General features: G+C 54.8%; 4 protein-coding genes across 4 annotated transcripts; all 4 read right to left on the bottom strand.

Annotated features, from left to right (window-relative positions):
* Window positions 1–11: 11 nt before the first annotated feature.
* CHGG_02711 (uncharacterized protein) lies at window positions 12–1,885 on the bottom strand (the record flags this gene model as incomplete). The annotated part of the gene is made up of 2 exons (XM_001229226.1): window positions 12–888; window positions 1,050–1,885. 2 exons carry the CDS (start codon window positions 1,883–1,885, stop codon window positions 12–14), a joined length of 1,713 nt encoding a protein of 570 aa, XP_001229227.1.
* Window positions 1,886–2,924: 1,039 nt separating this feature from the next.
* Window positions 2,925–8,956, bottom strand: CHGG_02710 (uncharacterized protein; the record flags this gene model as incomplete). The annotated part of the gene is made up of 8 exons (XM_001229225.1): window positions 2,925–3,364; window positions 3,455–4,445; window positions 4,515–5,186; window positions 5,314–6,129; window positions 6,271–7,205; window positions 7,320–8,018; window positions 8,491–8,522; window positions 8,856–8,956. The coding sequence occupies 8 exons, from the start codon at window positions 8,954–8,956 to the stop codon at window positions 2,925–2,927; spliced, it is 4,686 nt and encodes a 1,561-aa protein (XP_001229226.1).
* Window positions 8,957–10,124: 1,168 nt separating this feature from the next.
* On the bottom strand, window positions 10,125–10,910 carry CHGG_02709 (uncharacterized protein; the record flags this gene model as incomplete). Its single annotated transcript, XM_001229224.1, has 3 exons — window positions 10,125–10,357; window positions 10,463–10,667; window positions 10,836–10,910. 3 exons carry the CDS (start codon window positions 10,908–10,910, stop codon window positions 10,125–10,127), a joined length of 513 nt encoding a protein of 170 aa, XP_001229225.1.
* Window positions 10,911–11,783: 873 nt separating this feature from the next.
* Window positions 11,784–14,486, bottom strand: CHGG_02708 (uncharacterized protein; the record flags this gene model as incomplete). Its single annotated transcript, XM_001229223.1, has 2 exons — window positions 11,784–12,162; window positions 12,445–14,486. 2 exons carry the CDS (start codon window positions 14,484–14,486, stop codon window positions 11,784–11,786), a joined length of 2,421 nt encoding a protein of 806 aa, XP_001229224.1.
* Between the last annotated feature and the right edge of the window lie 371 nt (window positions 14,487–14,857).

Genomic DNA, 14,857 nt, shown 5'->3' with positions numbered 1-14,857 from the left:
TAGTTTGTTCCTCACAGAGGAGGCTGTCGTTCAATCTCGTAGAAAAGCAAATACACCTCGCGTTGCATGTTTAGCACGTCACGAGTACTGGCTTCTTTGATCTTTTCGTCGCTGATCCGCCACCAGCGGGCCTGCTGCTTCCGTGACTTGGATTTCTCAGCCAGCGCATGGCGCCCGGGAGGCGCTGGCGCTGGATGATCTCGCGTCTCGGCGGGCTGTTCCTTGCTACGCAAGTTATCAGAAAACGAACTGCGGGAGCTCCCTGCCGCTGCCGCGCCTGGGTCCGGAAAAGGGGGTACATCGACGTTGGTTCCGTTGGCCGAGATCTCCTGAGCTGAAGCTGGAACGGTAGGTATCTCAGATAGCTGGCCATCGGCCTCGAGCCGAGGCGTTGGCGCTGGACTGGGTCTCCTACTGTACGCCTCCGACGCCTGGAACGTGTTCGGATTAGAAAAGGGTGGGTATATGTTCTGGCGCCGGAAGGACTCGTAGTGCCCGCTGTGATGGCTTCCTTTGTGCGTCACGACACCGAGGAGCTTGTATTTTCGTTGCTGAAGCAAACCACCCAACGGCAACTGTTCCGGGAATGCGACCTTGGCCGAGTTCTTCTGCGATGAATAGCCCGCGTCGAAGATGGACCTTGACAGATGGATAGCCAGGACCTTGGGGAAGTCAGTCAGACGGATGTGACGCGTGATCCTGCGTTTAGGGGCGGATCGCAAGTCGGGAAGTTGGACGTCCTCTGGCGGTTTCTCCGGATCTGTTTCGATGGCGTGCCTCAGCTTTTCCACCGCTGCCTGGGCTTTCGCCCGCACTGTCTCCGATGAGGGCCGCTGCGCATCTGACTCAACGATAGACAACGCGTGCAGAAGGCGGCATTTTTCACACCTGAAGTCATCGATGTACTCAGTTTTGAACATGTCGTCAAAACATGCGCCCAATGTCGTGAGATGAAACCCGAGGCACATTGAGGGTCAGTGTGCAGAAGGTGGAGACCGTCGGCCGAGGTTTAAACCCGCAGAGTTAAACACTGGATCTGTGACTCGAACCTGCCTTCCAAAGAGAATCCTTCTTCTTCTTCGGTGTCCGTACCTTCTTCTTGACCAATGTCACGTTCCACCTCGTTCTTAGACGCCCCAGCGGATGACTCCAGAACCGGCAGAAAGCCTCCTGTCAGGGGTGCAGGGTCAGGTAACTGAGGCATCCCGGCGTCCAATATCTCAGCGACGACTGCCCGCGTTATGGATGGCTCACCATCTAGAGTTGCCGCGTGTCTGGCGAGCCACCGCGCCCTGCGTCCCGCATGGTATTCATCACAGAGTCTCTCGGCCACTACCTGCAAGAACTCCTGGGCGTCTTGCTGCTGCCGGCTAATACGCTGCCGGAAAGCCTCCTCCAGAACCTTCACGAAGCGTGCGGCGGAGATGGTTTTTTTGTGAATCGGTCGTTCGTTTAACGCATCCAAAATTTCCTTTAGGCCCCTGGTGACGCTGCCTCTCTGCAATCCGTCTAGCTTCCAATTCGGTATATCCTTGCCGAAACGCGGCAGGGCCTTTTCATGCTCGATCTGCGCCAATATGTCGGCTGGGACGAGCCGGGCGTATACAGATTGGTCGTCAAGGCTGCGGCGATGTATTTCTCGTATCAGATAAAGTCGAAGATCACCAAGGCCCGCGAGAGCCTGGAGTACCGAGTTGATAAAACAGTCGTTCGCAGGGTTTGAGAGCCCGACAACGCCTTTTTTTCGCGTTAAGAGCGCGGCGCTGCCGGAGGTCGAAGCGTCGCCATCAAGGAAATACGTCGGTGCGAAAACATAAACGAGGGTGATTGCCGCTAGAGACGCACCGGCAGCATAGGTGACAACCTTCAGCGTCTTATCTGGCATTATCAGGGGTGTCTAAATGCGCCTGGTGGTGAGCAAGCCAAAGATAGCAAGGAGCAGGCGGCAAGGAGAAACTCATTCCATGCCCCACATGGTGGGTGGGGCGGTCAGTGAACGACCGACTTGGCATTCAACGGCATTTCAACTAAAAAGAGCTAGCATGTGAGCGACGAGGGACATTTAGGCGAGGCGCGAGGGCACTGCCGATGAGACTCTATTCTGCTAATTGCAAGATGGGGAGAAAAGGAAGAGAAGCTGGAAGAGCTCTCGCGATACAGGAGTTAAATGCCAGCGCGTGTGGTCACGTGCCCAACCAAGTGGAGTCACAGTGCACTCCGACGGCAGCTGCCGTCACACTGGCAATTTTCCTATCCCTCTCCGGAGGACAATCGGGGTTAGGGTTGATTACGGGACAGACGAAGCGCCAATATCTGTCCGTCGGCCAACAACTCCATCTACTTGAGCCGTCTTCTTACACTTAACTATAGCTACTAATCGTTTCTATTCTGCCACTCACGTTACGTCTCTACACTCACGTCCTCGCTACTTACAAATCAATTAGACTCTGAGGGAACCTCCCCCGCCACAGCATCTAACGCCTGCAGTTGCCTGGTAGCGTGATCGGACAACTTCAACCCCATCGCTCGTGATGGTGTGACGAACCTACTCCAGGGCCCCGTCCTGTTAGGGTTCAGCTTCGGTCAAAGGTAATCTTGCAAGGGTGCTTAGGTTCGGTGCAGCCAAAGGGTGCACAACAAAGACTTGTCTCAGCAGTAGGCTTTCGAGCTTGTAGCGAACTGTAGTTGTGATTGCTAACTGGAGAACCCCCAGAGCTCTCCAGAACGAGTGACTATATACCTAGCTAATTCCAGGGTGCTCAGTGTGCTCAGTCTGCCCTTGGCAACTGAGCTCACTGATCACTGTCGAGCTATTGTTATCCTGATTGGTGATCTTTACCTGGTGCTCAGTGTGCTCAGTCTCGGCTTGGCGACTGAGCTCACTGATCACCTCGATCACCTTCCTGGCTCCCTGATTGGTCCTTTTAATGATTGCCTCGGGGCGTCCCGCGACCCGAGGTCCCTCCTGTTGGCATATTCGTGACAGATGGTGTCTCGCGGTAGATCCTGCTGCGGTCGAAGGGCCGCTCAAACATCAGCCCGCCGGGTGTCTTCACCCGCGAGACGGCCACGTAGGAGAGGCCAGAAGCAAACTCTGGCGCAGAGATATCGCAGACGACCTTGTCCAGGATGATGCCCTGTGACTTGTGGACGGTGATCGCATAGCTGACCCACAGCGGGAACCGCTCTCTCGAACATGAGTTGGCGCCGATCATGAATTCCTGCCGCACTCGGAGAATGGGAACAGCCAGTTTCCCTCCACTACGGAGCGGCTCCCCGTTCGGCATCGTGAAGGCCGGGCCGTCGTAGTCATCGAAGGCCACCATGATGACCTCGGGCGGGTCTCGCAGCACGTCGGCACCTTCTTTTCAGGATATGTCGTAGACTGTCCCCTGTGCGCCGTTGACGAGCCCGACGTCGGCCCACAAATTCCGCGTCAGCATCATCCTGCAACCAACACACAAGGGCAAGCGCTTGGCCAAGTTGCCGGCATTTGAGGATTCAACCTTCTCCGCACCAACACCCTCGTGCTTTGCCTCGACCTGAATGGCGGGGCTGTCCAGGCCAAGCATGTGTTGGTGGTTGTACTCGACAACCTGGGTCTTGGTGGGATAGATGCGAAGCGCATCAGCAAAGCTGTCAACCTCCTCGGGTGAGAGCTTGACAGAACACCTCGAAGAAAGGAGCTCCCAGGAGGGTACCGACACATCAGCCATTCGCAGTTCTTCCAAGGCCCGCCGGAAAGGAGCCTGGTCTTCGCCCTGCTGCCGCTGTATTGTGGTCAGGAACACGGACTTGTCGAACGAGAGGTACGCGTTGCGCCCGACCATCTCGATATCCTTCAGGTCGTCGCGCGTTGGGTACAGCGGCTTGTTCAGAACAGGGGGAAGCTGGAAGAAGTCCCCGATCAGGATGACGCTGAGGCCGCCGAAGAGCTCGTCGCGATTCTCCAGGAACACCTCTCGTAGGCGCTGATCGATCCACGCGAGGGTCTTGAGGCCGAGCATGCTCTTCTCGTCAATCACGAGGTAGTGGATGCCCCTGAACCGCCGCTGCAAGGCGTTGAGGGTCGTCGGGGTCTCGGAGAGCGAGCGGTAATTGCCGTCGACGGGGAGCCGCAGAAGGGAATGCAGAGTCTGTCCCCCGATCTGGTTGCTCGCCACGCCCGTCGGAGCTGCTCTGACGATGGGGGAGGGCCGGCCATAGAAAGCCGCCTTGGCCTGAAGGTGAGAAGATATCACCTTCACCATATACGACTTGCCAGTCCCACCTCCTCCATCGATCTGCAGCCGGAGGGGCGGAGGCCGACGGTTCTCGTTCTTCGCCCTGAAGTGGCGCATGATCGTGTCGTATACCTGACGCTGCTGTGTGTTCAGCGTATCACGGGCTGCAAGAGGCATATCTTCCACGTCGTAATTGCCTGGAGTCCCTCCGCGAAGCTGCACCTAGTAGCTTCCAGTAGTAAACGCCTCGTGGTAATAGCGGCCGATGTGTCGCGCCCAGTCGTGGTTGACATCCAGGTCCCGGCGGCCAAGCAAGTCGGCCCGTTCATCGGGAAGCTCAATGTCGGGGACCAACCGCGCTACCTCCTGCCAGTCCACAAGGGTAATGTCCCCGGCGTCCCCCTCTGGCTCAAACTCCTCATCTGGAGACGGATCAGGCTCGTCAACCGTGCCGTAGTGGTCGTCCGGGTGGTCGTGATGCTCAAGGCAGTAGCGATAGGCAGATGCGTGGTTGTCGAACTGTCGATCATCAACCTGGGACAGATCTTCCGTCTGGCGGTGGGGATGGCTGAGCAGCAGCTTGACCCGGCAGAAGTCGGAGTACTGCTGATGTGAGCGAACTGGCTTGTACCGGGGGTAATAGTACAACACCCTGGGCAGTGCGGGAGCCTGCCAAATCGCCCATCTCACCGGATTCCGCGCCTTGAAATTCCAATTTTGTAGGAACTCGAAGTAGGAGACATCCTCCATATGATCGGGCCGTCGGAGATACTTCTCGTAGACTGTCCGAGACTCTTCAATATCGCCATCCGCCGTGATGTCAATTGCACGAGCGTGTCTCTCGCGGGGCCTACAGTCAACGCTCTGCACCACTCGGCTGTCCTCTTGCAGAGGGAGTCCCAGGAGGATATGACAGATCTCCTGCGCAGAGTAGTCCCTCTCTCCGATTAGTTTATTCATCATCTTTGACACAAAAGAAATCATCGGGTTGTTGTCTGATATGTGGGGGAAGGATACTCTGGGCAATCTGCGCATATGTGCTGGTCTGGGTCTCGGACTTGCTGCAATACTTCGCAGCATGGTTGATAACAGCCTCCGCACTCGTGCAGGGTGAGCAGTCCGTATTGGCCAGCCAGCAAAGAGAGAGAAGTGGGTTGTACTGGTTCAGGTGGGTATCGTTGCGCTCGGCTTCGAACGACCACCAGCCCTTTCCGGCCATCTCGATGACCTCGGCCGCCCCCCGTACAGGCCGGGGGAAGAGAAACCGACACGTGGGCTCTGGCGCCGGCCGTTCTTCACCGACAATCTCCCCGGCCGCCTCTCTGGCCCGTTGGGCATCTTCCTTCGTCACCCGCAGACAGTAGGTCGACGAGCAATGGTGTCGCTGACAGCGGTTGACGATTCTGTTCAGCCACTCCCAGGTAACGGGCGTCTCCAGAGGGTCAACAGACAGAGGGTTACCCTCGTCAGCGCCCTGCTCTTGCTGCGGACTGACTGCTGTAACGTGATATCCCCAGATCCTTGCGAAGCGCTCTCTCGCCTCGGGGGTTGCCATATGAGGAGGGCTCCCATGGAACCAGTAGAGCCCAGGAGAATGACTACTGCCGCGGCCTTGCCACTCGTACCGGTACCAAAAGTCGGGCACATTGAACTTTTTCTTCAGCACAATCTTCCTGCAAAGCGAGTTCCGCGAGTGGAAGTGCCAGGCCGCGATATGCGGGGTCTCCCGCAACAGCCGGCGGGACTTGGCCATGCGTCTCGGCTCATCAAGCGCCTTCCACTCCTCGTACTCGGGCATGTGCTGGTAGAGGCTCTGCCAGTGCAGGTCGGCTGGGCTCAGTGTGATGAAAGCAGAGGGGACACCAAGACAGTGCGCAAAAGACTCGCACTCGCGACGTCGGCGGTACTAAAAGGGACGTGTGCCTTTGATGACACTAGCATAGCGAGAGATCCGGTTGAAGATGGCCTGGGCCTCTGGCGTGTCCGGATCGGCAAGCGCCTCCTGCAGCGCCTCCTTCGTAAGAGGCGTTCGGTGGTTCTTGCTGACGTAGAATCGGCTATGACCCCTCGCCTGCTGCCTCATCAGAGTGTTTAGCGCGATAAATCGGAAGCTGTGGTGTTTGGCAAATCGGCCATCCTCCCATTTCATGGCATGCTGGATGTAATCCTGGCAGGAGATCTTGCGCTGCCTGGGCTCGACAAAATCCGCAACTCCCCGAGGAAACAGGGTCGGACAGGCGAGAGAGAGCAGCGCATGCTTTCGGTTGAACTCATCGAGAGGAGTGCGCCGGATGGAAGGCATCTGCAGCTGGTGAGCAGCCTGGGGGTCGACTGACTCTAGGGGCACTTGCTCATTGACCTCAGTAGCCCTATCATTGACTCGCCCTTGAAGCTGGTTCAATTCCGAACCATGGATTAGCATATTGGGCACTGCGGCTTCGTCAACAACCTCTCTGTCCTCTTCCGGTTCTTCAACAGGGCCAGAATCTGCAGGCAAACCTCCAGACTCGGCGACCTCGTGGATATTCAGCTGGTCAAAGACGTCACCGTCCTCTGGCAACTGGGAGAGGTTGTCGTAGTTCCAGGTGAAATTTCTGTAGCCAAGGTGGTTGTTGGCGAGGAATCTGAGCCATGTCTCGACTGCTGCTCGGCGGACTCGGAAGCGGTTGCGGAATTGTCGATCCATCTGTTCGACCGCTTCGGATCCACGCGGTCGGAGGATGACAATGTCCAAATCCTTGGGCAGCAAGGGAAGCTCTGAGTACACCTTGCCCACGTCGCGCAAAAAGTGTACAACATGCCCGCGATACTTGTATTGCTGCCCACGAACCTGACGCTGATTAGCTAGTACACTCTCTCGCAGCGAAGCATCGTATACCGTGAAGACATTGACGCTGACGTGCACACGCGCAATGCAAAGCTCCTCCAGCGGCTCTAGTTGGGGCAACTCGGGTGGGACGGCACCAAAATCAAGCTTGTTCTCTGCGGAGAGGAGAAAAGGTTCGTCCTGCCGCTTCTTGTCATCTTTGTCATGACAGCGCTTGCAAACACCATCCGCCATGAGCTTGACGTCAAACCATCATCGCTCCTTGCAACGAAGGCATCGCTGCATCGTCTCTGCAGCAAGTGCCTCGTCTAACTCTCTCTTAACTGCAATGTCTTCGGCCAAAAGTGGCGTCTCCTGGTCGCCGCCTGTGAATCGGGGGCCCGGTTCGTCGAATTGGCGGGGTGGAGACTCGTCGCGGGGGGGTACCGCAGCGGAGCGATGACCACGAGGTCGGCCAACCAGGTTGCGTGAAAGTCGTGGCCGTCCACGCTGACGACCATGAGACCGTGGCGGGGAACTGGGAGGGGGACGATGGCGTGCAGGAATCCGCCCAACGCGGGGGAGCTGTGGTTGGGTGGCCTGCGGATTGTCCTCGTCGTCTCTCACGGCGCTCGGTGCATCATCCCTCTGCTGGGCAGAGGCGGGGCCATCCTCGGCATCCGCCGGCTGTTGTTGACGAAGCAGACCACTCATGGTGGGGGTCTGGGAGGGCTCTTCGCCCTGACGGCGCTGGACGCGATGCTGTCGCCGGATGGCTGAAACCTGGCCGCGAGCAGCCGCCATCTCCGGCGTGTCCGTATCCAGACGTCCACCCTCATGGTACATACTGGCAAGTACCCGATGGGTGAGGTTTTGCCGCGGTGCAAGATGTACTGGGTCGGGCAGAGAGAGGGCAGCGCTCTCACCACGTCCGATCGCGCTCATAGCTGAGATGGCGGCCGTCGATGCAGCTCTCTGTTGTAGGTTAGCTACACAAAACGGAAAGGTATCACGATGTTGAACTTACAGCTCCCGCAAGCCGATCCCGGCACTCCAGGCAGTTTAACACAAGCCTGCCATTGCCACGACGATCGTAAAACTGGTCGATATTTTTCTCGACGCGACAGCGCCGGCACACCTTTGCTGCGTTGGGAGAGCGACGGTGTGGGGTGCTGCGGGAAGTGGGGCGCAGTGGTGGAGCAAGGCTTATCCGCTTGTTGGAAAAGGTTCAAAAAAGCTCCGCAATTCCTTATCAATTTCCCATAGTTACAGATTAGTAATTAACGAAAAAGTTTCAGAACAATACTGTCCTCCGGACAGGATAAAACCTAATTTAGGATCTTCTAAACTAGGTTTATATATTATTAATCATACTCCGCTATGCCCTAAGGCGTGCCGGACCCTCTGCTATTTACTGTGCAGGAAAACCATGCCCTCGCGGGCCGGATGAAAAACCCATACCGACTAGACTAGGTGTATATATCAGCCTCCCTCTAATCAAGATAGGTTTATAATAGTTACATTACTACCTATAAAGATCAATACGTACTGGAATGCCACGGAGCCGCAGCTAAACCTCAGCCCTGGCCAGACGACGGCGCAGAGCTACTGGAGTGGCTAGATGACGTGGAGAAGGCTGCCATAGTGGTGGGGTGGGTACTTGGGCTGGGGAGGCTGAACGAGTTCCGGCTGGCGGTAGAGCTGGAAAATGAGAACAACGAGGAGGCCCGCGGCGGGGCCGAAGCGGAGTAGCACGGGGCCGAAGCGGAGTAGCAGAGGGGCACCGATGGAACAGAGGTTACAACTCATTTTATCTATTTCGTTACTTTGACCTCGGAAGGTGGGTGAGCCCTTTCGAGGAGATGGATCCACGGGGTAGCGGCGAGGCCGCAGCGGAGGTGCGGAGGTTTTCATCCAGCTTAGGCATGGTTTTTCCTACCGAGTTAATTGCTGAGGGACCGCATGTACTTAATACCTAGCGTGGTAAGAGAAATAATAATAATTCAAAGATCAATAGCTAGTAGTAATAGTAGTTTTTAGGGTTTATATTTTCTATAGTGGTTTAAAAACTACTTTTAATGTTATTGGTTCCTCTACCGATTCTTCCCATAGAGTTTAAGTCCTCCTCTTTTTCTTGATATTATTATAAGGTTTCTTTCTAAGATTTTCATGTTATCCCTATACCTTGTATACTAGCTACCAAAGGTAAAGTAACTTATCGCATTTATTAGCTTTAATATATGTATTATATAATATCAAGTGTGAGAGATGAGTGATAGGGGTTGTGGGGCACAAAGGCACTGCAAGTACCACTTTATTCCGTTAATCGAAAGCTAAGGAAAAGAGAGAGAAAAGATTAAAATACAGCCTGTGGATGGCTCGCGGAATGAGTGTGGTGTGCGCACAGACCACTGCAGAGGATTACCGGGAATGCGCATCCAACCCTAACCTTGGGCACCGGGCGCATTCTCCGTCAGAGCAAGTAGACTTCTATAATGCTTACTAAAAGTTTAACTAAGGATTGGTATAGTATCTAACGTAATCTATCACCTTTCCGGCCACACCACCTTTCTGGCCACGTTCCAGCCCCGCAGCCCACCACGTCCACTCTGGATGCACCTTACCATGCCATCGTACCCGGCAAAATGCCAAAGCCTCTGTAGCACGAAGAACGGATCCAACTAGCGGTCGAGGCCTTGCGTTCAGGCGAAACCCAAAGCATTCGCAAAGCTGCATTTGATGTACCAAGGGCGACTCCCCAAGAACGCGTCAAAGGTGGTGCTACGCGTCAACAAGCACAAGTCAAGAACCGAAAGCTACACCCAACTGAAGAAGCAGCCTTGATTAAATGGATCGATTCACTGGACGACCGTGGTATGTCGCCAACGATCAGCTACATTCGACAAATGGCCGATCTTCTTCTCCGCGAGCGTGGAAACTTGCTCGACGCGTCTATCGCAACTACTCCGGTCCCTGCAATGACTGTTGGCGAGAACTGGGTTCATCGGCTTCTTGATCGGCATCCCCATTTGAAGATGAAGCTTTCAAGAAAGTATGACTATCAGCGAGCCTTATGCAAAGACCCAGAGAATATTTCAGCGTGGTTTGCACGGGTGCAAAAGACGATCAACGAGTACGGAGTTCTCGACGTGGATATCTACAACTTTGACGAGACCGGCTTCCAGATGGGTGTTGCAAGTACATCTAAAGTGGTTACTCGGTCTGACCGACGGAACCGACATGTTGTTATTCAGCCAGGGAACCGAGAGTGGATGACAGTCATTGAATGCATCAACGCAACTGGTTGGGCACTTGATCCATTGATTATCTTCGAAGGGAAAGTCAACATTTCAACGTGGTACGAAGACTCACTCTTGCCGAAGACATGGCGGATTGGTGTTAGCGATAACGGCTGGACAACCGATCAGCTTACTTTCGAGTGGCTTCGAGAGGTCTTCGAGCCACAAACTCGAAACCGAACTGTTGGTCGATATCGGCTTCTTATTCTCGATGGTCATGGAAGTCATTCGACGCCTGAATTCGACAAATTCTGTACTGAACCTCGGATCCTTACAGAGTGCATGCCTCCGCACTCGTCGCAACACCTCCAGCCTCTTGACGTCAGCTGTTTCGCTGTGCTGAAGCGAACGTACGGCGACCTTGTCAAAGTTTGACAAACCGCGATTCCTCGAACTGTTTCTCGAAGCTCGGAAAAAGATATTCAATACAAAGAGCATTGCAAGCGGCTTTAGAGCTGCAGGGCTCTTGCCTTTCGATCCAACTCAGGTTCTTTGTCGGCTACAAACCAGGATACGGACACCGAGTTCCCCTCCTACCCCTATCCAACCGCCAAGTCTGCCTCTCAAAACGCCCGTAAACATCGTCGAACTTGACTCTCTCCAGAGAAAACGCCAGAGAGAGACAGGCCCAACAGATCAGGCGCTTCAGAAAATCATCAAGGGTTGCCAGATGTCGATGCACAACGCTACTCTTTTGCAGGAAGAGAACTGGCGACTTCGAGCTGAAAATGGTCGACAAAAAAGAAAGCGGGCACGCCGAGCTTTCATTCAGGCAGGAGGGACTATGACGATTGGAGAAGGGATGACACACATCGAGGCCTCCCAGAATGCTCGCCAGAAGGGTCAAGAAAGCCAGGAAGCTCGTCGAGAGGTCGAAGAAGGAGAGGTGGGGCCATCGGACACGACTGCGCCAAAGGCACGAAAGCGTGCGCAGCCGAAGTGGAGTATTTGTGGCTCAATCGAGCACAACGCCAGAAAATGCCTTGTAAATAAGGACTCGAATTATATAGAATGTATTCCGAATAGACTCTCCTTTGTGTTGTGAGGTGCATCCGAAGTCGACATGGTGGGGTGTGGGGCAGAAAAGTGTCTCACAAGGTGGTGTGTCCCAGAAGGTGACGGATTACGTTATCTAGTAACTATTATAAGTTCTGGTATCCTAGAAGAAAAACTACATAAATTCTACAACTTAGATCCTATACTCTAAACCTTCTAACTATTTAAGCTATTATATAGTAGTAGTATCCTATATTTTAATACCTCTTCTTCAAGATTTATTATTATTATTTCCTACACCGATATGCCCTGGGGCGCGCCGGTCCTTCTACTGCTATTTACAAAGGAAACCGTGCCGTATAGGCCGGATAAAAACCTCTGTCTACCACTTTGAGACAACAATCTATGAATCCGTCATACTGCAAAAGAAAGGAGGCCCTTTGCCGGCCTCCGGGCCCTCTAGCCCTCCCCATCCACTGTTTCTAGCTCCAGCCTTCTGGCCAGCCTATACTCCAGTAGCCGGCCAGAGTCCATCAGCCAGCCAAGGACCTTCCTAACAAATCTTCTGCTCCGGGCACCTACTCCCCGTAATACGGTTTGTAGGTCCCGATGTGACCGAATCTCTCTGCCGTCCCACGGCCTTTGTAACGGCGGGTCGGGGCACCAAGCCACCAAGTGCTCCACCGTCTCCCTGCCTCTCCCGCACTCGCAATAGGGGGTGCGGACCTCCGGGACTTTCACCCTGAACAGGTAGTCCCGGAGGCCTATATCCCCGATACGGGCCTGGGAAAGGAGGGAGCTCTGCGCCTTTGTAAGACCTTCGTGTGTCTCATCAGAGCTTTGTCGGTAAACAAGAGGGCTGGGGGGTCTTCGTCGGCTATCCTCCTGTTTAATACCCTCTGTCGAGTAGTACTTTGTTGACCAGCTCTCTGTTGTTCCCACCGGGCCTGCCAGGCCAGTTCGACCACCTCCTTGGTATTCGACCCCCTATCCTTCCCCCCGATCTTCCATTTGTAGTTAACCCACTGGGCCACTACACTAGCGGCTAGTTCAGTGGGGCGTGGGACTCTGCGGGCCCTGACGGGGCCTCCGGCCTCGGGTTTTCCTCCTCTTGTTGAACCTTCGGTAGACCTTATTGCAGGCCTCAGTGATTAGATGCCCCGTGGTTATTCTCTCAGCCTCCGGCCCAGCCCCTGACTGTAGGGCCTGCTTCTGTAGCCGGCCCTCGAAGTCGGCCAGCCGCTTGTTGAGATATAGGTCTAGCGGTGGCACCCAGGCCTCTGTTTCTAAGCACCGAATAGGAGCTGACTTGTATGCCCCTACTACTATTCGAAGGCTCCTGTTCTGAGCTTTTGACAAGACCTTTGCAGGCCCCTTCGGCCCTGTAGCTCTTGGAGCTGTTGGTTGGTGGAAGCTGGAGGCTCCGTAAGCTATGGCACTGCGGATGCACTTTACGTAGACCTCCCGAGCCCTGGATAGGCTCGGGCCCCACGTCTTTGCTGCAATCCTCGATAAGGCGAAATCTTGGGTTTTGAGTTTCCGTTCCACAGCTTGATGGTGCGCCCTCCATGACAGCTTCCAGTCCAGCCAGACTCCTAGAAACCGAGCCGATTCCACTGGCTTAACTGTGCTGTAGCCACTAGCCCCTGGGTGGGCCAGGGCCACCGGGTTCTCCCACTGTCTCCGACCTTTGTTGAAGTGAATTAATTCGCACTTTTGAGCTGCAAACGCCATCCCCCGGGTACCAGCCCACTGCAAGCAGGTCTTCCAAGCTTTTTCCAGTTGCTGTGTATTGGCGTCTGGGTTCTTTCCAAAGGCCAGTAGGTTTGTGTCGTCTGCGAACCCTACTATGCTAACCAGTGGATGGGCTGTTTTCAGGGCCTGATATAGGGAGGCAATGTAGAGGATAAATAGGATCGGGGATAGTGGTGAGCCCTGGGGGACTCCCGCTATGACTGGGATGTCCTCTGTTTTCTGGCCGTCGAAGTGGAGGATCGCAACTCTGTTACTTAACCACGCCTTCACCCACAGAACCACCCACTGTGGGTAACCCTGTAGCCGAAGAGTGGCTAGTAGCCGGGTGTGGTTGACGGTGTCGAATGCCCCTGAGATATCCAACTGTAGAAGGGAGGCGGTTGCTTTCTGCCGCCAGGCCTCCTGGACTTGGGCTACGACTAGCCGAATCGCTACCTCTGTTGACCTGTGCTCTCGGTTTCCCATCTGCTCCGCTGGTAGTAGGCCGTAGGCCTCTGCAGCACTAGTAATCCTCTCTGCTACCAGTGCTTCTATGACCTTCCCAACTGTAGGTAGGAGGGCTATAGGCCTGTAACCTCCTGGAGTTCGGTAGGTACTCGGCTCTTTTCCGGGCTTTTGTAGGACAACTGTTTTGGCTCTCTTGAATATTTCTGGAAACCATCCGATCCGGAAACACGCCTCCGTGAGAACCGCTAGCACCTTGAACAGTGGGCGCCCACAGGCCTTAAGAAGGCCTATAGGTAAGTGGTCCTCGCCTGGAGCCTTCCAAGGACTAATCTTCGAAAGGACTGCCCTAACATCACCCACTGTAACCTTTTCCTCTATATTGAACTTCGGAACCCACTGTTCTAGCAGGTCCGGGTCCTCTATATCAGAAAGGTCAGCTTCTGGGTTAGGGTAGAACCGGCGTGCTAAGGCCTCCGCCTTCTCCTTCTGGGTGGAGAGGTCCTGGCCTCCGGGGGGCCCTGTGAGAGCGGGTAGTTTCGGGGGATCTGGGGGGGCGAAGCTTCTGCAACGGGCCCAGCGTTCTAGGCTCCATAGCAGGTCGGTTTTGTGGGTGGCTTTCTGCATTGTTGTCCTCCAGGTCTTCGTTTTCTCTTTGTTGATGGTGGCCGCGAGGGCCCGTAGACCTTGGTTAAGTCTTTCTTTGTTGTGCTCCGACGGGGCTGCCTTGCACTCCCTTTCGGCTCTCCTTGCCTCTCCCTGGGCCTCCTGGACCTCCACTGACCACCACGGCGAGCCGTGGCCTCTGTTGGCCTTCTTCCGAGGGGTGGCCACTTCAGCTATCCTCTGTAGCTCCTCGACCAACCAGTTGAATGCTTCTTTTAAACCCTCCTGCTCCCTGACTTGTGCCCGGAGGCCCTGTGGCCCTAATACTCTAATAATAGTATCATAGTTAACCTCCATAATATTACTATTTATATAACTATAATTTAAGTGGAAGTAAATGTGATGGGACTCGACCTTAGGTATGCGATGGTATTGAAGTGGTTGCGCGAAGGATTGCAACCGTGGGGCAGGCAGGGCCGTCCAAAATACAGCCCCGGCTACAAAGCACTGACCATGCAGGGTGGTATGACCCTAACCCTAGCTACGAATACAACATGGCAGTCACAGGCAAAGTCTGTGACATATAGCCTTATAAGTATAAAATTTATTTCTGTCACAGGCAGAGCTGTGACATGTAGCTATAGGGTTAGGGTTGCCCCGCGCACGGGGCATGTGGGCGATTGGCATGTGGGGCTCCGCAGACCCACATTGGCGCAGGGTATATCCCA

This window comes from Chaetomium globosum, genomic scaffold (assembly GCF_000143365.1).
Source record: "Chaetomium globosum CBS 148.51 scaffold_2 genomic scaffold, whole genome shotgun sequence".
Lineage (NCBI taxonomy): Eukaryota > Fungi > Ascomycota > Sordariomycetes > Sordariales > Chaetomiaceae > Chaetomium > Chaetomium globosum.
This window is presented reverse-complemented; position numbering and strand designations above follow the sequence as displayed.